The sequence below is a fragment of the Strix aluco genome, chromosome 2, assembly GCF_031877795.1.
Source record: "Strix aluco isolate bStrAlu1 chromosome 2, bStrAlu1.hap1, whole genome shotgun sequence".
NCBI lineage: Eukaryota > Metazoa > Chordata > Aves > Strigiformes > Strigidae > Strix > Strix aluco.
Genome location: NC_133932.1, coordinates 121,223,777 through 121,246,047, shown reverse-complemented (window position 1 = coordinate 121,246,047; position 22,271 = coordinate 121,223,777). Strand labels below are relative to the sequence as shown.

The window sequence follows — 22,271 nt, the reverse complement described above, 5'->3', positions numbered from 1 at the left end:
AACAGAATGTTGATAAAAAGGTATTAACCATAATAAGGAAAATTAAAATAGACTTAAGTTTGAGTGTTTGTAATTATTGGTTGAACGTACAATTATGCATCACTCATACTGTAAATTTCTTGTATGGTTTTCATCACTGTAGTGTGTGAATTCATCTTGCCAAGATTTGGCTAGATAAATGGTAGGTATTTTCACTAAGCCTCATGTCTAGACTCCTTCAGTATTCATTAGAGAAAGAGAAAAGCACCTTTGAGATAGCTATCTAAGACCAAAAAAATGCTTTTTTATGGGTTATGTGTCTCTCCTTTGAAAGCTTGGATGATTAACTTCAAGACAACTACTTTATAGACAGCAGAGGTAAGTGACATGAATCCAGTCCTGAATGTCAAATATATTGGCTTATCCATACCAAATGATTTGATCATTTATTCTTCACTTCTGCTGTGTGTTGGATTTATAACAAATTTATTTCTTCTACTGATCCTAATACAAATTTCAATAGATGGAAGTAGCTTTCCTAAAATACCTCCAGCATTTCAGTGTGTGTAGTAGCTGTTTGGGTCATAGGTAATCTTGGGAATGGGATCAATTCCTATTTGAAAGTTAATTGGACCAGAAAGAGAAGAAAATGAATTTGCATTTTAGTAACATGCAGTATATGATGCTTATTTTTGGAAAGGACCCGTGTTTGTCAGAGATGTTTCTGTTCCTGGCGCTGTAACAAATATATTGCATATGCTGTTTCCAAGTATATTAACCTGTTAACTTGTGTCATTCAGTATTGTCTGTCTGTTAGCCGTAGTAAAATACAGTAATAATACATAAATATTGCATCCTCTTCATCATAAAAAATTATTAAGAAATTACTTCCTGCACAACAGTTCCAAAATAAGAGTTATTACTGGGGGTGTTGTTGTTTGGAGCAAGCAGGCACTTTGCTATCTGTCTCCTGGCAAGACTGTCAGGAATGATTGCCTGAGCTTAGAGGGGCGAGGAGAACAGTTTCCCAGAATGAAAAGGCTGCAGGAAGATTAAAGTTATTGAAATATAATTATAACACTGTAATTGATCACTGAAGTATTTTTGGTGAAAACAAGAAAGAAGAAAAAGAAAAAAATAAAGGAAAGGAGGAAAAGGAAACAAGCCAACCATGTGCATTCCAGCAGAAGAATAAGTCAAGAAAATGCTCCTCTATCTCTTTAGCTTATTCTGAACACACTGTAGAGATTTAGATATCAGATTTTACTTTACATTTAAATGGAAATAAATGAAATTAAGTCATTGACTGCTGAAATGAAATCGGATAGAGGAAAGCCTAGCTGATACAGAAGACAAATAAAAAAACCTGAAAGGCCACTGAACTTTTAAAATCAAAAAGATTACTCATGATTTCAGCTACTTGGGTGGAGAGTGGTTGTATCTAGGCTACAATTACAGCAATGTTGCAGCGACTAGGAGGAATCCTGTACTCCCAAACTGCACTTACAATTTGTTCTTAAATACCAAAATTGCTCAAGTCTCTGTGAAGAAGTACTAATCTCTCTCTAAACAGATAGAAGACCGGGTGCACATCTGGCATTGGTTTTCTGTGGCTGATGCATTTTGCAATGGAAAAATGCCTATGGAGTGTGGAATGAGGGAAGCAGGGTTACAAAAAACCTGAGGTTCTGTTTGTAAAGTACTTAGCTGTAGTATCAACCCCAGTACGTAGATTTTCTGTGGTAGGCATCTCCAGCTCTGATTTTACAGGAAACGAATAGAGTAACTCTTCATTTTCATGTCTGTGGGGGTTTTTTCCCAACATGATGACTGTGTGGTCATCTTTTTGGAAAAAAACAGCAGTAATTTCGATCATCACAGTTCCACCTGACCAGAGAACAGAAAAGCAAGGAGAGAAGGGATGAAGAAAACAAAATCTTTGCAGACTTCCCCTGTCTCTGGTTTGGTTCCAGTATATTGAGGTGGTATTGTTATTAATGGTCCTTAAGCAGTTGTCAATAATATCTACATTTGAGCAATGACCTACAAAAAGCAGCTGGCAGACTTCTCATCCCAGATCATTTGAGGAAAATTCCTGAGAATCATAGTTCCATAAAGAGGAAAATTAAGCCATTTTTGCATATAGCATCCTTGTGTTTGGGAAGGACTTCATCTGTTTTTCCAGGCAGTTGTATTGGTGTTTTATCTTGTTCACAGATTTACTAATTTAACAAAAAAAAACCCCAACAAACTCCGTGAAGGACCAGGAGCTTGTGATACAGACTTCCAGGCTTCAACCAGTTATGTTTGGGCACAATAATTTATATTTTTTGATAAATCAGTTATATGCATTTTAAGGCTGAATTAGTTCATGAGGAAGGCTTGGGATATATATCTATATACACACACATTTGTGAGAACTTACCTTACTTTCATTTATTGGCATATTCCTAAACATTTTTTTAAATAATGTTGTTTTGTAAAACATTGATAGTGTAGCTCAGCTGATATGAGTTAGCTTGGGTTTTTTTAGTTTGCTTTTATGCAACAAATAGTATTCCACAATACATGGGATGGAATGTGTTCCAGAAAATGAATCATTCATCTGTCTGTATCATAACTGAGGATAAACAGCAGATAACCAGAAAATAAATACCTTTTAGATGACAGCTGTAAGATTCACGCCTGCTGTCTTTACTTGGGCAAACATCTTTCTGAAGTTTAAGAATTTTGTCTAAACAGAGATGCTACACTCAGTTTCTGAGAAGTACCCAAGGTTAGTCTCAGCTTTTTTGCCTTATGTTTGCAGCAGTACATACAACTAATTTTTTTCCCTGTCAGCTGTAGCCAATTATTTTGGACAAATAAGCATTCTCCTCAGCACGTCTAATTTTTGTGCCAACTAAGCCTGCGAATCCTTTATTCACTCTGTGTAAACTCCACCGTTGTCGGTCTGTTATATTAAAAATTGTTCCCGCACACTGAATAGATGACTTAATACCACCGATTACTTGCACAGGGATTCTGAACTCTTCTGATGGAGATGTTGCACCATATCCAGTTACTACCATTGAGCTGTATTATGCTATATGTGAAAGACATGCTAACATAAAAACCCACATCTGAGTGCCAGCTACTGACAAGAAGCTACAGAAGCTTCAAATGCCTAGATGATGGCAGTTGCTAATGAAATGTGGCAAGTCAAACCTTGATCCAGTGTAGAAGAAGAGCTTTTCTATGTGTTTGTCTGGTATTTGTCATGCTTTATGCTGGGGTAAATTCCCAGTTTGATCAAAACGCATCTTAGTAAAGTTGTCCAAGCGAAATAAGAAAGGAATGAGGGGATGTCAACTGCTGTTTCAAACACCATTCATTCTGAATCAAAGAAAATGTTAATTTGTGTCAGGAAGCTGAATTCAGTAAATGTTGACTGCCTTTGTAGCAAAGATCAAGTCAAAGTTACAGTGTAAATGAAGCAGGAACCCCTGTAACACTGGAGTAGTTTTAATGTATGTCTATATATGGAAATGAATAGGAAATGAAGCAAGAAATACAATGTTTGGGAAAGAATCTCATCATGATTTGCAGAGATAATTACAGGCAGAAAGGAGATTGAATATAGCAACAGGAAAAGGGGAATAATTATGCAGCAATTAACAGGAAAGCTGTATGGTTCTTTGAAAAAAATAACAGTCATTGGGTTAAAAATATATGCTGAGTACAGAAATGTTTTATTATTCAATACATCAAGTATTTTAATTCATTTCCTAAGATAAAATACTGTTTCATAAAATAAATGTCTCATTTCTACGATAAAATATGTTATGCATTTTATGTATTCATTACAATTGTTTGTATTTTTATCTTAAATATGTCATCTGAATTGAAGACAAATACTGATGTTCATTTCAGAGTGTGGATGCAAAGCGCGTTAAGAAGATATGGATTTCAAGTTAATGTTTCAAGGACTGCCAATATCATAGGAGCCAGTAGAAAAACAGCTACTCCTAAACTTGCAAGAGAATTAGTTTCTCATGTGTCCTAAAATCTTCATATTCTGATAAAACTGTTGTCTGCTTTTATTTTACTGGAGGCAAACTCAGATTTTGGTGGGTTTGCAGGTCTTCTGATAATTAGTTAGCACCAGCACACTCAAAAGTACTCTTCCTGAAATATGACTTACAAAGATTCCTTTTGCAATCTGTGGGAATGTCTGATAGTGCTTTTTCAGGGAATCTGTCACTCAGTGGCATCTTCAAGTGCATTAAAATGACAGGTGGGGGTCACTGCACTTAGTCATGGGACCCTCTTGTTGAAGAGAGAAAGGAGCCACCACTGTGCAGATGCATCACTAAGGATAGTTTTCAAGAGGTGAAATCTTTCGTTTAAAGCTAGTGGGGAAAAATCAGCCAGATAATGAGTAAAAAGCCACAATATTTTATGTTGTGATTCGAGACAGGGAGACCTTTTCTGAATTGTATAATTTGTATCAGTGTGTTATTGTCAAACATATCTGCCCTTTATGTCTTTCTTAAACGTTAACTGGGGATCTGAGGTGTGCAATCTTCATGGCTTTAAACAAATTCACCATTTACTCTGATAAAAGATGGAATAATACATGCTTCCTACTTCAGGATCTGGTTGGGCAAGTCAAGACTAGACTTACAAGCTGTCCTAAAATATGTCACAAGCTCTCCTGCCGCTGTACTTCACATACCCAGTGAGAAAACAGGAGGAGAGGGAAGAAGGCGAAGGGCTGGTGAGCCAAGGCACGCTGAGCCTGCATGCAGAAAGCTTGCCCTACAGGTTCAGGTGGAGACCTCTGAGAGGATGCTGCCTCCCTGTTCTGTGAATGGGCTCAAAGATGGCAAAGGGAGCATCAAATACTGATAATGATAAAGAGCAATAATCCTGCAAGTAGTAATAATTAATGCTTCTACTATGATGACCTTCATTCATTGACCTCTAATCACTTTGTATACATTGATTAAAGCTATATCGAATCTCTGAAATAGATTAATATAATTTCTATTGACACATCTATACTGGCATATATTTATATGTATAAATGAATGAAAAAATGAATTCTTACTAAGAAACATTAAAAAGTACTTGAATCAAATCTTGTCCAAAAAAAACCCAGCAAGAAGAAAAGCAAAGCATTTGAATGTCTAACATACTGCTTCTGTAGTATACAAATACTTCTGGTGAATGAGTAGGCTCAGATTTGTTCTTTGCTGTGTCGCGAAATGCCCAGATACAGAAACCTGTACAAAACCAGTCTGAGAAGCTGAATGCTTGACTGGAGGAGTTCATGTGTATAAATCATAGGAAGATTATCTATAATGCTGAGAATCATTCCAAGCATTCTGATCACAGCAATTGTAATTTTTGTTAATTACATACTGTGCACGGATCATGGCTAGCAGCATAGGTAGGGATAAAAAGTCTCTTATTCCCTTCCCTGCAGTAGCAAATGCTAAGAGACATAATATTGATTAAGGACAATTCCTATTCAAAAAATGCAATGATTGTATTATTAGTGTATTGCATCCTTCTTTTTTAGGTTACTCAATACTTCAAGCTATTATGGAAAAAGCGGGACAAAATAGCTGGCAAGTCAGTGCCATCTGTGTGGAGAATTTTAACGATGCCAGCTACAGGCGGCTTTTAGAAGATCTGGACCGAAGGCAAGAGAAGAAATTTGTAATAGACTGTGAAATAGAGAGGCTTCAGAATCTCTTAGAACAGGTAATACCTGCTTTTAATGTCACTGTAAGCATATTACTGAAACTCCAGATGAGACACCGTTGTTCATTGTGTTTTACTTATTTTCTCAATAGAAATGAGGTTGCTTGCTTTTTCATTTGGTTTTTCTACATGGGCCTATATTTGTACATCCACTTGCCTGCTCTATTTTCTTTTTCCTGTATAATTCTTGTCTTGGCAGCCACCACATCAGTGCAGTGAGCTCCTGCTTTCCCACTCAGCAGGTCTGTGGGAGAAGGGTGGCAGCAGTCAGGGCAGCTGCACATTTGGTCCCCCATCCCAGCACCTCCATGCCTGATGCATCTTGCACCAGGGTCTTGGGGCTGGCAGAACAACATGGTATTGCTGAATTGCCAAGATGCCCTCAGTCTGTACCTTCGTGGGGGTAAAGCTCAGTTTTATTTGAGGAAAGAAAAGTTTATTTGAATCCAGTATTACTTCCTATTTACCAAATAGCATAGGCCATGTATTTCTAGCCATAGAATGCTTTAAAATTATTACTACATTTATTTAAGCTGAAGTTTTATTACCTTAGCAGAGTATTTATGAACATGAAGAACAGTAGAATAAAGGTGCTATTGAACTGGGAAGGAAGGTCAGGTTCTTCCATCAGTTATTCATGGAAAGCTGCTATTAGATAAAGAAAATACTGGTCCAGACAGACTGGCTTACACTGGGTAGTACCTACACCAGTGTGTAAAGGGAATATGAAATCCTGCTGCTCTGATGTGGCAAATCTATCTCTATATAGTGCTTATGTATGAGTTCTTTCTTAAATGATGGAAAAATAAAACAATGCTTTGAAAGGAGCGTTTTGTCAAATGACAGGAAAATAACTTAGGGTTAACTGTCTGCTTCTCGCATGATCCCGCATATTATGCTGATGTGATGCAAGGGCACCGTTCAGTACCTGCTGCTGTTAATGCTGCAGGAACTGCAGGGGATGAATGCCATCTGCTGGTGGTAGATCCTCCACCGCCACGCGGCTTCTCTGCTAGCGCATTAGAGAATTTTAAGATTTTGTTGCAAAAACGTACATGATGCATCTCCTGCTGAAGTCACAGAAATATGAAATGTCGTTTGTGATACAGAAATTCATAAAATAGTACTCATAGAAATATATACATCAATTTTGCTTTCACCGGCAGAAGATAAAGAGGGAAACTGAGAATTAATAGTATGGCTGATTTAACAAGGACTTTTTCTATGACTGTTGCCAAGAGAAGAATAGATGATGCCATATTGCTATAGATATTCATTTGGCCATTTTTTTGATTCTGAATGCCATTATGTTTTAACACATGCTTTCTATAGCTTATAATTAAATCCTCCCCCGGTTCAGCCTATGTTGTAGTAAAACAGAACACCCATTTGAATGTCTTTTAAAATACATTTAGAAAAATAATTTCTCTCTCAACTCTGTGTGTGTGTGCTTGTGTATGTACTTGATTTCTTTTACATGGCGTGCAAATGTGATTTAGAAAAAGTGTGCTATGTTACCATAAGTCCTGAAATATGCCCACCATCCTGCATAGGTGTATCTACTGAGTATGTACTCAGTTTCAAAGCAAAATGAAGTCATCCAGTATGCATTTGTATGCACCCAGTACAGGATCTCACTGATCTCACGTGTAAATTTTATTTGCTTCCAGGAGCTACTACTCATGTTTCTTTCCAGATTGGTACCTGCGTAGTCAGCTCCTTTTTAGGAACATAACCTGTGCTCTTTGTTTAGATCATGCAGAACTGAATTGGATATTGGTATCAGTGTGATTAGGTTTTTGACCTTCTCTGACTTTATGCAGGTCTGGATTTTGCATGCCTAAAATAGGTACTTAATGCAGGCATGGCAAGTCATAAAGATTAGTTGCCTGGCCTCAACAGACTGAATCAGACATGGTGAGTTTGGCTAACACCTCTACAGGGCAAGCCTGAAAGCTAATTGAGTCCTCTTTCCATTAACTGCACAGGGAGGGTGGAGGGTAGGAGTTAATATCTAACTTGCAACATACCTGTATTCATACCTGTATGCAACATACATGTAGTCAGTCATACAAGCACTTTTAGGAAGTGATTCTTCTAGCTACTGTCTAATTTTGGGTGGGATGGATTATACCCAGGAAATGAGCTCTTCTGTACTTGTGCTAGTGTTTTTTCACACCTAAGTGTAAAGACTTTGCCCTTAAATCTATGCTAATGAAGTGAAATTGGTTTTGGGCATGTGTTTTTTTTCTTTTCTCAGTAGTCACTGCCCATATATAATAAATAAATAAATATACTTACCCTTGACCTAATTAAGTTTGAATTCATATATTTCAGAATATTTCTATAATTTTCCCCAATGTATTTCTGTAATTTTTCCCCAACATGTCTGGAGATGCTCTTCATCCTTCCAAAGGAAAGTCACTGTACAAACAGCAATGACATTATAGCCAGACTATACAAAGTATGCAGAAGAGCTGCAGCTTTACTTTCCATTGTGAAGATCCTGGTCTTCCTAGACAGGCTGACCTACAAGGAGGCCTGGGGTGCTGGTTTGGGGCTCCAAAATGAAAGCACTTTGCCTTCAGAGATCAAGTGCTACTGAAGGATGGGCTGTCAGAAAGTCTCAGACAAGAAAACATTTAGTCTGCCAAAAATGGGATTGAAGCAGAAGGAGTCTAGCCCAATGTAGAAGATGGAAAATAACAGCCATTTTAAAATACCAGTTGTTGACTTTTTTCCTTTGCATGAAGGCTTTAATAACCTGTTGCAGACAGTTAAGATGGCTTCACAAATGGACTAAAAGTTGGTGTGCTCTTCCCTGCATACACAGAGGAATTGATTAAGCTTCAGTGACTCTAATTAACTCAACTTCTTTCCTGCCTAGTTCTCCTGTAATTGAGAGCCTCAGTTGTGACTATACTGTAATACTTTGCAATGTACAAGTAAATGTTCTGCAGAGCATTTAGGAAAAGTAATTAAATCTCAGTAACGAGAACGTAACTCAAAGTGCTTTGCCCTTAAATCTATGCTAATGAAGGGAGAGAAACTGGCTTGTGGGCTTGTGGGTTTCTTCTCAAGTGACTGCCCGTATGTATACACATTCACACTTCTAGTGACTGTGGACCTCAAGCAGTGAAGACTGGAATTAGAATTAGAATTTTCTATTTTCTATTTTCTATTTTCTATTTTCTATTTTCTATTTTCTATTTTCTATTTTCTATTTCTTTTTGTCTCCTATATTTTTCTTAGTTCATTTTTTTTTTTCATTTATTTTCTCTTCTGCATGTTCCTTGGTGTGTGTAGAAGCTGCCTCCACACTCCATACCTGAAGCTTGTCTTCAGGGAAAATTTATTTTCTGGAAACCAATGACATATCTGAAATCCAGACTCCCCCTGTACACAACCCAGGATGTACATTTTTCATCTTATGGTCTTCCTTTCAGGTTTTTATGTTGCTGTGGTGAGATTGATGTTTTGGGCAAGGCTAAACTTGTAGCTTTTAAAGGTGAACTATAGAGAGATGGAGTTTCATTTTCAGATTTGCGTTCTAGAAGGGGAGAGTAGGGCCAGCATTAAATTCAGGAGATGCGTTCAGCCTGCACACAAGTGTTTACATCGGGTTTGCTTGGATTGCCCCCTACTGTCTTAGCCTCAGAAGAAGTTTCAGATCTTACCTCTCAAGGCTATGCCAAGACTTACAAGACTTTGATGGTTTTCTTAATAAAGCTATACTCCTTTTCTTTGGTCATGCTCACCCACACAAGACCATACAGTCTTCAGTAGAAACTGGAGATATTTGGGGATGAGTGGAAACGTTTTGATTGGTTTCTGTATTAGTGCCATTTGGCATGCCTCAGCTCAAAGTGTTGTTTAAACATAACACTGGAGCAAGACATCCACATCTGCGGGGTCACAGGTTGTTGCTTTGATTCATCACTAAGACAGACAGCACCTTCAACCTATCTGAGTCAGTAGATCACCTACTCTTGAGAATCTGCTGTAACTTAAGCATACCAAGATAATTTTAGCTCGTTTTTAGACTTTATTCTCAGGATGGTGAAAGAACACCCTACCTCCTTAATATCTTACAACAGACATAACCAGGAAAGCCTTTTTGTTTTTACACTCCTCTGGCAGACCTTATCACCCTGCAATCCCAGGCTCTGAAAGAGCACAAGCATGAAGACTTTTGCCATAAGTGTTTTCTTTACTTGCCCCTCTGGGGAGGGCAAGCAGGTCCTGACCCATTTTAATTTACCAGTGTAGACCTGGTGTATGGTTGGGGGTGGTGTGGCTCTGGGCATGGACTCCTCCCTCACTGTGGCCTCTCAGGGCAGCCGTGGCAGCGGTGGTGCTTTGGATAGCCCCACAGTCCTTGACACAAGGGGATGCAATGCTTGACATGACCACTGCTGCTCACCCCCAGAAATAACCCCAAAACAGTGTGTTTCAGTGCTGTGCAGGAGCAGCAAAAGCAGTAAAATGAAGATAGAAGGTATCCTTGCCCATGGCAAGGGGATTGTAACTAGATAATCTTTAAGGTCCCTCCAACTCAAACCATTCTATGATTATATATTATGAAGATCTATTTCATGTCAGCTTTCCCCAGAACTTCCAGAAAGTGTGTTTCCATTTCGAAGAAGTACATCTGCTCTTAACAGTTATGGAGGACTCTTTATGCTTAACAAAATGTTTTTTAGAACCTCATAAGTGATCTCACTAAATCTGATGAAGTGTCTCCCCAGTTTACTTACCTGGCTCTTTGTTTCATCTGTTCATACACAGCCATAATAAAAATACACTACATGTTTTTAATTTAAAAAATAGACTATGATATCCCTTTATTTGTATTGCATTAGTGACTAGAAAGAGAGACAAAGCCCCATTTTCCTACGTACACGGAATTAGAGATTGTTTTTACCATTACCTTTCCAGCTTGCCAGGACAAAATAGAAAAAGGGAGGTAAAACAAAGACACAGGAAGATAAAATTACATCTCCACAGTTTTATATAACAGATATTGCTTATATAGCAGAATGCATTTCTAGTGATTCATATTCTTCTGTCAAGGATCATTATGTCCTTGTTTATCAACATCCCTTTTTTCACGACACTTTCAGCAGGTGGTCTTTTAAAAGCACAAAAATATTCTGTTTGAATCAAAGGATGGAAGTTGATGAGAGAGAAGAAAAATTCTCTGCTTATGTGTCTCTTCTTTCCAAGTTGTGTTTCTAAAGCGCTCCCCTGAATTTAATACAAAGAACTTTCTGCTTAAGATGAAATGAGTATTTGAAACACATTATAGCATGATTTCCATTTCCTACCAACTAATCCACTAATACTGGCAGCAGGCAGTACAGCACCTGAACAGTCAGGCCAAAGTAGACATTTACTTCATATGGCACAGCAAGAATCAGGTCCATGTGTTTCTCTGACTTTTCACTAGGAGTTTCTCTTCTTTTCTTACTCCTTCTTTTATTTTTCTTCATGCATTCTAAAATAGTATATCTATTTGCATTTCTGGCTTATTTACCGAAAATCAGAAGTCAAGTCAGCCTAAGGATAAAGGCTGTATCTACCAAAATTAGCAAATGCCTACAAATGAAACGTGTTTTTATTTATTACTGAGAAAGTTTGGGCTTTCTCAGTCATACTAGATACCTATTTCTCAGTAATACCGGATACCTATATAAGCTGAACTTACGAAACCCCAAGTCAGGCTTCCCAGTTTAACAAAACTATTATTTTTCATTTTTATTTTTCTTCTCATCTTATTCTCATTAATACTTATTCATTGCTTAATTTGTATCAGTTCAATCTGAAGCAATCCAGAAGCTGCATATAGCAGAATGAAGCAGTGTTTAGAATTACTAAAACAGTAAAAAGTGAGGACTGACACCCCCTTGGTTTTTGCAGGCTTTGTTTTTCTCTTAGACCACCTCTACCACCAGCACCATAAAAATCTTATTCCCACAAATGTGCAAGCAAGCAATAGCACTTACTATGGCTAATTAAGAAATATGTGCAAGTTGACAGTATCCTTGTGCTGACTACTAGCTGTCAGACAGGAGGTGTAGTGTCTGCGTGCTTCTTATCCCTTTGGTGGCAGAAACATACAGGTCTCTGTTCTCCACCCAGCATCCAGTATTAATAAGGACTGTACAGACTTAATGTATTAAATGTCTTAGATGTCCTAGATGTCTTGAACGATGTCTTAGAGGCATTGTCTTCCTTCCAAATACAGCTGATTTGCAAAATCTGTTAAAAAAGACTTTACTGGAAAACTGATGGACAGACCCACAGACAGCTCAGTAGCAGAAATATGATTTCCTTAGGAAAGAGGACTAAAAATATATAGAAAAACACACACATTTAAGAAAATGTCATATTACTCTCTTCTAAGTTTACTTGCATTTAGTTAGTTGGAATAATTTATCTTCAGTGAATACATGTCATAGATTTCTTTTGTTATTTCTTTGTTTGCTAACTTGCAAGCAAGAGTGAAGTGTAATAAAGCAATGAAATTGTGGTCAGTTTTGAAGAATAACACAGAAAATAATTTTGAAGATTTCAGTGAAAACATATGTTACTTGTTCAACCATTGTATTTGTTCTTTTTACTTTTTCAGACACTAATAACACTTACTACTAGAGAAGCAGACTGTCATTTGCTCAGCCATAGCTGATCTCACAGCTATTACTTATAGTTTGTTCAGTGCTCAGAAATGTGTTCAGGTATACAATGAAGTCAATGCTCCAAATAGATTTTACAATTAAGCTGAGAAGTGTAATATAAGAATCATTTAGATTGTGGTGGATAGTTTTGTAACTGTAAATACTTTAGCCCTTTTCTTTTGGCCTTTCATTGTTTTCTCTTTTTGCTGTTAATCTATATTGAAAGGATATTTAAAATTATGTAAGGAAGCTTTCAAAAGCATGAAATGCTGAAATCAAAAGTTAACAGTTCTGGTCCCCCATTTCTTTTTCTGACAGAATTCTCATTGTCGGCACATACTAAACACTGAAGTGCCAGTAAGGTACCAGAAAAAAGACTGGCGTTTTAGAGCTCTGAGATTTGTTTTTTAGGCAGATTTTGGACCTAATTTTGAAGTTCAGACTGTGAAGTACTGACATGAGCAACTCTATTGTACAAACAGAATAACAGAATAATTGAGGTTGGAAGTGACCTCTGAAGGTCATCTGAACAGCTCAAGGGGGCAAGCTTAGTTCAGGTTAAATTTTGAACACTCCCAAGGATGGAGATCCCACAACCCCTTTATGCCCTGTTTCAGTACTTGACTACGTCATGTTAAAAAAAAAATAATTCCTCATATCTATCTGGAATTTATTCTGGTACAACCTGTGTCCTTTGCCTTTTGTCCTGTTGTTGTGCACCTCCAGGAAGACTCAGGTACCCTCTTCCTTACACCTTCTTCTCCAGGCTGAACAGTCCCAGCTCTTTCAGCTTCTCCTCGTATGACAGATGCTTCAAGCCCTCAATCACATTCATAGCCATTCTCTGGACCTGCTCCAGTATGCCCATGACTCTTGTACTGGGGAGCCCATCACTGGACACAGCACTCCAGATGTGCTTCACCAGATCTGAGCAGAGGGGAAGGATCACATCTCTCCACCTGCTAGCAGTGCAGCCCAAGAGGTTGTTGGCTTTCTTTGCCATGAGAGTACGTGACTGGCTCATGGTAAACTTGTGTACCAGAACCCCCAGGAGCTTTCCTGCAAAACTTGGTCCTGTCCAGTATGTACTCAGCCTGTCCTGCTGTGTTTGTAGAGGCAGGCCACAAAATAAGACACAGATCTACACAGATGAGCTCATTTGTTTCTCATTACTCTGTTTGCATACCTATAGGCAGCTTTTGAGATAAAAATACGTTATGAGTGGGTGAACTGTGTATTGATTCTTCCAAACCCATGATATGCTTGCATCAGAAACAGCTACAAGGAGTACCAGAGTGATCAGATCAACCTCTGTGCTACTTTAAGTCACCACATCTAAGAAAATCCTTCACTAAGCCAGGCAAAATGCTTCTCCAGTATTTTGGTTCCTCATTCTCTGCTATTAAATACTCTGCTACTTCTTCCTAATTTCGGTTAGTCCTTTTGGGCAGATTTTTACTAGGAATTGAGTTTAACTGTGTCTCCATACTGACTTTCATGCAAAGATCAGCAAAGCAAGCTGAAAAACACAAGCTAACTGTAATTGCATTTGCCTAGGACCTTTGCTTCTTTCTGAAAGAGCATATTGCTACTCTTAATTTCTGTTTCTCAGGGTTTTTCATAAGCAATAACATTTGAAGTGTTTGTTTCTGTATTTGTACACACAGATACGTACATAAACACATGTACATGGATGTACACAGGACTTTATTCAGTAAAAAAATGTTTCTCCTTTCTGCAAGAATGGCAATGGATTTCCTTTCTTCTTCCGACTGTAGCCGCTCCATCCTCTTCCATCTGTCCCCATCCGACAAAGTTCAAACCTCAGCACTCTGTGTTACATATCTTCCAAGGTGTCCGCTGTGAGCAGCATTTTCTTCTGAATTTTGCAGAGTGAATCAGTTTTGCTGTCAGAGATCATCACTCGCTCCTTGTCTACCAGACAGGCTGATTCCAGTCTTTTTTTCTTTCTCCCTGCCCTCCCTTGCCTGTAAGAACTAAACAGGATGTTTCCCAGTAGACAAGCGCCACTTTTCTCATTTCTGTCAGTGCTCTGTATCAGCAAGATCAAGCCTCGCTGCTCATCCGGGGCTGTATTTGCCTTTAAACACAGAGGTGAAAACTGCTATGCAGCATCTGGCACATATGTAATGCTTCAGTGTACACAGCTGAATTAATATAATAATAAAAATAATGTACATTGTACTTTGTAATATCAAAAATTAAACATGGATGTAAAGTTGTCATGTACCAAAGTATTAGTATCATTAATCTTATCTTGTAAAAATTACAAGCCAAAAAGCTTTAATTAATAATCACTAATAATATTTATTAACAACCATGATAGGGAAGTAGTTGCACAGTGTCTTAGATGCTGTTCATAGCTGTCTTAATTAATTCAGTTTCTCAATGTGTTGTTTGACATCACTGATCTTCAGCTTCCCCAGCTTTAAAGAACCTTGAGATATGTATCTGAAAAGTACCATCTATGTGTGAGCACTGAAAACCAAATGTCTCTGATGGCTAAAATGGAGCAGGCTGTTAGAGCAAGATTGATTATTATTATTACCATCAAAATGAAAGTAAATAAATGTGTGAGTGGAGAAGAATACAGAAGCTGACATATTCCACTCCTTCTTGGACTGCTCTTAGTGTTTTGCCACAGGAGTGCTAAACCTGAAGTGTAATGTTTGACTGCTGAATTACTCTAAATTGTTCAAGTTGTAAATTTTGCCATTTTTAAAAATGTGTTTTTTCTTATCTTAATTTCCAGTGTGTCTACTAACTGAAGCTATCAACTGTCATTTTTACAAATGACATTTAAATCACTGGCATAATTAATTTAAGATAATAATAAATTAAAACATAATGCTTTAATAAAATACAACATAATACTTACAGGAAGGCAGAAATCAACCAGACACATGAATTAAACAGAGTAGTAGCTCAATCATTCATCCACCCACAATTTCTTCTGCTTTCCTGTTTTTCATGAATGCAGCAGTGCACTGGCACAAAGGATCACTGGCACAACACAGATAAGTGTTTATCAAGAGATCGCGTTGCTTTTACACATAGTTTAGTTGTGTAATGAAGATTTCTTTATCCCTTGAGTCAGAAATGGCGTGGACTTGCCTCGTCTCTCACTGTCTCCAGTTTTCCTCTATATCTTTTTGATTTGCTTGAACAAAATGCAGGTTTAGTTCTTCTCACACAGAACCACAGCAGCAAATCATTAGCCAAAGAATTTGGTATGTGCATGGCACACAGTAATTTAGGCCAGTAGCAACATTCTTAGACTTACACTACTTCAGGGACATAGTAGCAGCTCTCTGTGTATCTCTTCTTAGTCCCAGGGGGGTTGGGAGATTCATAAAGTGCCTTTTCCTCATCATTCCTTTCTCTCCATGCTTTTTTCCCCTAGAGGTCTATGGAGTTGCTTCTAACCAACACTGTAATGTCAATGCAAACTGATAGCTCTTCTCCTTGAGGGAGCCAGCTGCCAGCACCGCCACCAGTGTCTTCCCCACCCCACAGGGACAGGAGGAGCTGTCTGCATAGGCTCATCTTCTGTGAAGCAGCTGGGATTTTGCACACAATAATAGTCCCACACTGCACAGTAATAAAAACACTTTTTGTCACTGCACCACACAACTGATGAGATTTGGACCTGAGAAATAGGTTATTTCAGTTACTGAAAGAACAAATAGGCAGTAGAAGACAGGATGAATACAAATGGTTCAGGGAATTCGTAAAGTGACCTTCTTCTTACACCCTTCCTCTCCTTCCTTGCCTACTTTTTCCCTACAAGTCTGCATATCCCATTTAGCTCTGAGTGAGCCTTTCAGAAGAGTAGGCTTTGAATACAAATGACTTTAGCAGCAGAAGAAAGCAACCAGCCATGCTCAGGGCACTTGGTTAACGGCCTTTGAGCCATCTCTCCAGGGTTTTCTTCCCCAGCAGCTGCCGGCGCTGCGCAGGGCTCTGCTCTGCCAGCTGGTCGTGGGCACGGAGGCTGTGTGGGAAGCATCCTTCCCCTCTGCTCGGCCGTGTGCGGGGCAGGTGTGTGCACCTCTGTGCCAACTCAGCACCTGCCTTAACAGGGAGAGAAACGCTGATTTGTAAGGATCCACTTCTGCTTTCTTTGTTGCCTTCTTTAACATCCTCTCTGGTGACTGTAGGAGGCTGTTAACAGTCCACCCTTTCCCCAACAACAGTGCCCTTTCACAAGCACTAGCTGTTAAAATTAAGCTTGTTTCTCAATTTCTTTTTTATGGTTTTGTAAAAGATTTATCCTTGCTTCAGATATTGCATAAAATCCCATTTCAGTTGTGGTTTATATCATCACCATTTCTGCCACACTGTTTCAGGTCAGGTCTCAGTCTTCCATCTTTAACAAGTCTCCACACTTTTTATATTGTGTTAGACAGACTTCATTTTATTGCAGGTGTTCTTTTTCTTAAGGCAGTGGATTGTGACACAATAGCAGAGAGGAAAACCTTTGTTAAAGTCCCATTGGTAATGCACCACTATCACCCTTTGAAGAGATTTAACTGAAAATAAGTCCTTTTCACTCCAGCTGTACTGACCTCCATCTTCTGGAAATCATAACGAGGAGCATTTCATGCTATAGAAGTTAAGCATTCTTTTAAAATGAGTTATATGCAATATCCATTTCATAGTAGTAGAGAACAGAGGATGACTTGGGGCTTGATTCTCTGCTCAGATTCTGATGTAAGTCCAGAAATGTTTTTATCAGAGTCAGTGAACTTGCCACTCCTTAGGAAAGGGAAAAAAAAAAAAAATCAAAGCAGACACTGGTAGCTCTTCTTTTTGATAGTGGAATAGTTTCTGAATTTCCTAGGTGAGGCTATTGTTCAGCTAAATGGAAAGAACAGTATTGTATGATAAAATCAGAAAGTTCAGAGTTGTGTCTAAAGCCTATGTTGGATTCAGATCTCACTGGCCCTGCTTCTACCACACTTCAAAGTCAGTGGTATAATTCTAGTTACTTTTGATTATCACTGGAATCACTAAGATCAGAATAAGTCATTTTCTTAATTGCTGTATGGTAGATCAGCAACTAAAAATTATCACAATGTACTGTTCTTTTCAGCTTCTTATATATAAATGATTTAGTAATGTGAATAGACCCTAAGGCTGATTTTTTTTTCATAGTTCACCTTTCTGCAGACATTCAGATACACAATGATATTTAGAAAGAAAAAAGTTGCATTCTATTCTGAAACAAAGGCCTTAATATTTAATTTTCTTTGATTCTATCCTGTTTCAATTACTGAAATAAAGAATTCACTAATAGTGTGACTACTGGATAATATATGGAATGCCTCTTGTCTTTTCTGTTAATGGTAATTTGAGAAGCAGTTTGTCTTTTCTTATTCATTCTTCTTCAGAACAGTGTTGATTATTTAATAATTTCTTCAGTTTTACAAATAAGAGTATGAAAGAGTTCTACTTCTAGGTGCTAGCCATGTTGGTCATGGAAATAAAACATACAAATCAATATACAAAAACCAGTGCAGCATCCTTCTTGACCCTGCTCTCATCCTTCCCCAAACAAGTCACAAATCAGTTCACCCTTCCCAACACTTTATTCCCAGAATCTCCCTGAGCAAGCTGAGGTCACCTTAAACTCGTACTGTAACAAAAGCCAGGTGCAATATCTGTGTGGTGTTTAAGGAGAAGTCGGAGTGGGAGTGCAGAGCAAAAATAAATGCTTAAAAGGTGTAAATAAAGAAGTAGTATATGAGGGGGAGGAATGGATCTGATCCCACTCACTCAGGTTGCCAGGACTAGGACAGTTTTTAATCAAAGCATCCTGAAACAATGAAAAGGACAGTTACACATACCGAGGGTCCTTCCTGGTTTACCATATCAGCAGTTTCATGGTGTATCACTGCTTTGAGTGACTGGCAAAGCTCATCTTTGATGCCTAGCCCCATCTCAGGTTTTGCAACTGGCCAGGATGAGAGCCAAGCTAGACTTCCTGCTCCCTGGGCAATGCCACCGTGGGTGTCTGTGGCATCATTGTCCTCACTTGAGGGCCTTTCTTTTGAAATGAAGGCAGTTCTCACTGCTCAGCCTTGTGCTATACATGGATCTGCACCCTGCCCTGTGGATGCTTAGGACCTGTCTAAGAGAGCAGGTCCCACAGGCACATGGAGCATCTTGGTATCAGGAGCATGCTCTTTTGAAGTGAATCTCTTAATTGTGGCCATTTACTGTGCTGTGTTTCACATCAAAGGTGGACTCAAAATAGATGATTTGGTTTTCTTTTGGATGATGCCAAACAAGAAGATGTGCCCAGAAGCACCCCTGAAGTGCACTGTCACTAGTGTGAGTTCAGTCTAGTGACCAGGTTAGAGGTAGGCCAGAGTAAAGCCCTGAAATGTGCATGCTATGGATGCCAGCTCCTGAGCACGAGTGCTTTTGCTGAACGGATCCTGTCCTACGGACTTCACTACTTCCTAATGTAGATGTTACTGGATGCAACTCTGCCCTCTCCCCGGCCTGTGACTGAGCTTGGCCCTTCAGTCTGAATTTAGGGGTGCATGAGGAAGTACCTGGGTGTTTAAGGGGCCCTCAGACTTCATGAACTTCTGCAGCAAAGGCTTTCTGGAACACTCTCTCATCTGTCAAAATCTCAGTTCTGTTTTCCCCTTTCAGAATAGATTTTCTGGTTCTTTTACCTCCCCTCTGCATGCTGCCATAGAAGAAAAATATTAGTCCCTCACTCACCAGCACTCATCTGTTTAGTTTGTGGTTCAGGGCAATATCTACTATTACGTGTATGGAGTGGTTGAGGTCTCATCTGTTAAAGCTCTAGTGGCTGCTAACCAGTTAAAGAATAGAGAAGAAAAGTGTGAGAGTTTGTATTCCAGACCGAGTAGCTGTCAGAAACTCCTTCTCTTGTTATGAAAGACTTAAGTTCATTGCCTCAATTTATCTCAGTGCAGAAGTACAGTATAGAGAAAGGTGGTCCTTCAGGTAGTGAGAATTCATATCCTATTTTATAGATTATAATCTGCAGCTTTGAGTATCCAGGAGAGGAAAGTGACTGTATGTATATTTTGGATATTTAAAAGTATGAGAAGCTCAGAGAAAACTGTTTAACTAAACAGGCACTTTTTTCCTAAATCATAAGCGATTCCTGGTTTGCAAACTATGTGTGATCCATAGCTGTAAACATTTACAAATTCAAAATCAGAATTGTATCCGATCTTGGTTGGAAATACAAGCCATATAGCATCATTTGTCTTTGTCTGCAGGATCAACATTCTTAGGGTGAAATTCATCTCAGTTAACATTAGGGATATAAAATGTAGGTGTCTACATCAGAGCTAATCATCATCAACTCTTTTGCTGGTCAGTGCAGAAAAACATGCACTTTCAGGGCACAAGCTGTCTAATTAATTTTAGACATGTGCTTTAGGATAAGATGAATCATTTCCTCAAAGTGCCTGCTCTTTCTTAAAGGAAGACAACTAAATGATACATAAATGCGTGCCTTTATCACTCACCCTAACAGACAAGTTAGAAGAGAATACACTGAAAAATTAATTATTTTTTTTCAAAAATATTCTGTATTGTTCAAATTAAATCCAGGAATTCTGCAGTCATTTCTAGGCTCATTTGCTAGGGACAAGCACAGAAATAAATCTGGTTAATCATTTGCAGTATTTACTCATTTTGACTGTGACAACTATGAGCCTGCATCTGACATACCTCAATGGTTACAGGTTGATCACGTGCTTGTTTTATTTGACTGATTCGTTGCAATGATCATTACAATTTGTTCTACAAAACCAAACCAGGGAACAGATCACTAAGGGTGTTAGTTGCCACAGCTGTGTTAACTTCCAAGAGCTCGAAGGGAGTTGCAGTGATTTGCCCAAGCGGAGGATCTGGTGCACAGTTACTGTGTCACATACGTCTTAAATCATGTCAGTCTACTTAGATTCAAACTGTGATGCTATAGTTATTTAAAAGTGTGAGGTTTTAATCTATATCAGTTTCCCTATGATGGGAAAGCAAACACATTTTCATTACCGTATACTGCTGAAGGAGTACAGATGTAGAAGCACTATTGGTGTCAGGGATCACATCCCCGTTGAAGCAGTTGAACTCTCTCCTTGGGCCAGCAGGGATTTGCCTCTGTATTCAGGGCAAAAAAATGGCTTGACAGCACCCTCCTTGTGTTGGCAATAGGGAAAAATGTGATTTCTCCCTCTTGCTCTCTGCCGCCCGCCAGTAAAATGGTAGCAATGGTGCTGATCTTAATGGAACTCTGATTGGGTCCAAAATAAGCAATTAATTTGTATGAAGGGCAAAAGTCTGGTCATGGCTGGGGGGGGGAGGGGAGGAGGGGATGTTTTTTGTGTTTTTTTAGCTTATGTTTTGCTTTCTAAATACTATCAATTAGCTACAGACTATAAATACGAAATAGATGTTGGGAAGCAAGAAGAACAAAAAGATAACAGACAAATTGCTTATTTACTTTATTACTTTAAAATAATGAAATTGAAATAGTTCTGACAAGATGTTTATGCCACATCCCTTTGATTTTCCCTTCCACTTTGCTGTAGAAGCAAATTGAGTTACTGCAACAATAGAGCTGGGAAACAAGCATTTCCAAGTCTGAATCCAGATTTAGATCCTGAATCCTTGGGTGTCTTTGGCCAAATTATTTAGTCCTTCAGCAACTTGTCTCTTATCTCTAAAACGTGATACTAGTTATTTTTTACTGCACTGGGAAAAGAGGCTGCAAGTCTTAGTGAACGTTTGTTCTGTCTTTTGAACATGAGGTGTGATCCATAAAGTCAAGAAGTTGCCAATTCTTCAGGACAGGGCCTAGAGCTAAGATTTCAAAGAAGGAAAGAAGACCGATCTATAAGTTTCTCATTACTTATTGAGTAACCTGCACCACATGAAGAACTTTTGGCTGTATCTTTTTTATTCATTTGGAAGGAAGATAAAATGCTTTGTGTTTTTAAACTATCAAAATTTGTGTTTTTAAACTATCAAAAATAAGAGTTAAAAGGACTCTTTAGTAGTATTAAATGCAAGCTGCATGTTACAGATATTATTGTTAGTTTCTGTAGTAAAAACATCTTCAGTCTGCAATGAAACTATTAGCACCTTTTTCTACTGACAAAATATTGTCTCCTTTTTTTTGATTTTCAGCACATTAAATAAGAGGCATTCCATCATAGAAATGGCAGTAATATCAATACAAGGTGCAGGTTGACATAGTTTTTGTCTAAACCCTGGTGTTGATCTTGCCATATCAGGACTGTAGCGGCTGCACATCACAGTTGTTCCCTTCTTGCATCACTTGTTATATTATGGTTAAATGCTCAAGGGCAGCCTCACGGTCTGTTCTTGCTCTGTCCTCACTCATGCCCATTCCCAAAGTCTTTAGCATATTACTAAGAGCTGAATAGCACTCTAGTACTTCACTACCTCAAGGGCAAACAACTTTGATCCCAAGAGATGAAAACGGAGTTTGATTCATAAATTTCGCACTTACTTAAAATGAAAAGGTACATCATCGGGCAGACTTTCTAGCTTATGCGTGACCTCCTCCTGAATTTGTATCCCATAGATAATTGCTCTATTTGACAAAATTATATACTACAGTAACATTTTCAATCATACAGAAGACACTCAGATTACCAGTTCATTACTTAACTCACTTTCATTTTACTTTTTTCCCATGATTAAGCACCCGGAAAGTTATAGCTACCTTACCAGAGAAAGACTCTCAACGTTATATTACTGATGTTATGTATTTCAGAATTTATATCTATCTGGCTGTGAAAACACCTTTCTAGAGAAAATATG

General features: G+C 38.4%; 1 protein-coding gene across 9 annotated transcripts in view; it reads left to right on the top strand.

The window, feature by feature from the left end:
• The window catches only part of GRIA4 (glutamate ionotropic receptor AMPA type subunit 4), a 242,059-nt gene that overhangs the window by 139,525 nt on the left and 80,263 nt on the right, over positions 1–22,271 (top strand). For all 9 annotated transcript variants that reach the window (XM_074816152.1, XM_074816151.1, XM_074816158.1 and 6 more), the window contains exon 4: positions 5,546–5,730. In XM_074816152.1, coding sequence (XP_074672253.1) covers positions 5,546–5,730 — 185 coding nt within the window. The remainder of the gene's footprint in view (positions 1–5,545; positions 5,731–22,271) is intronic.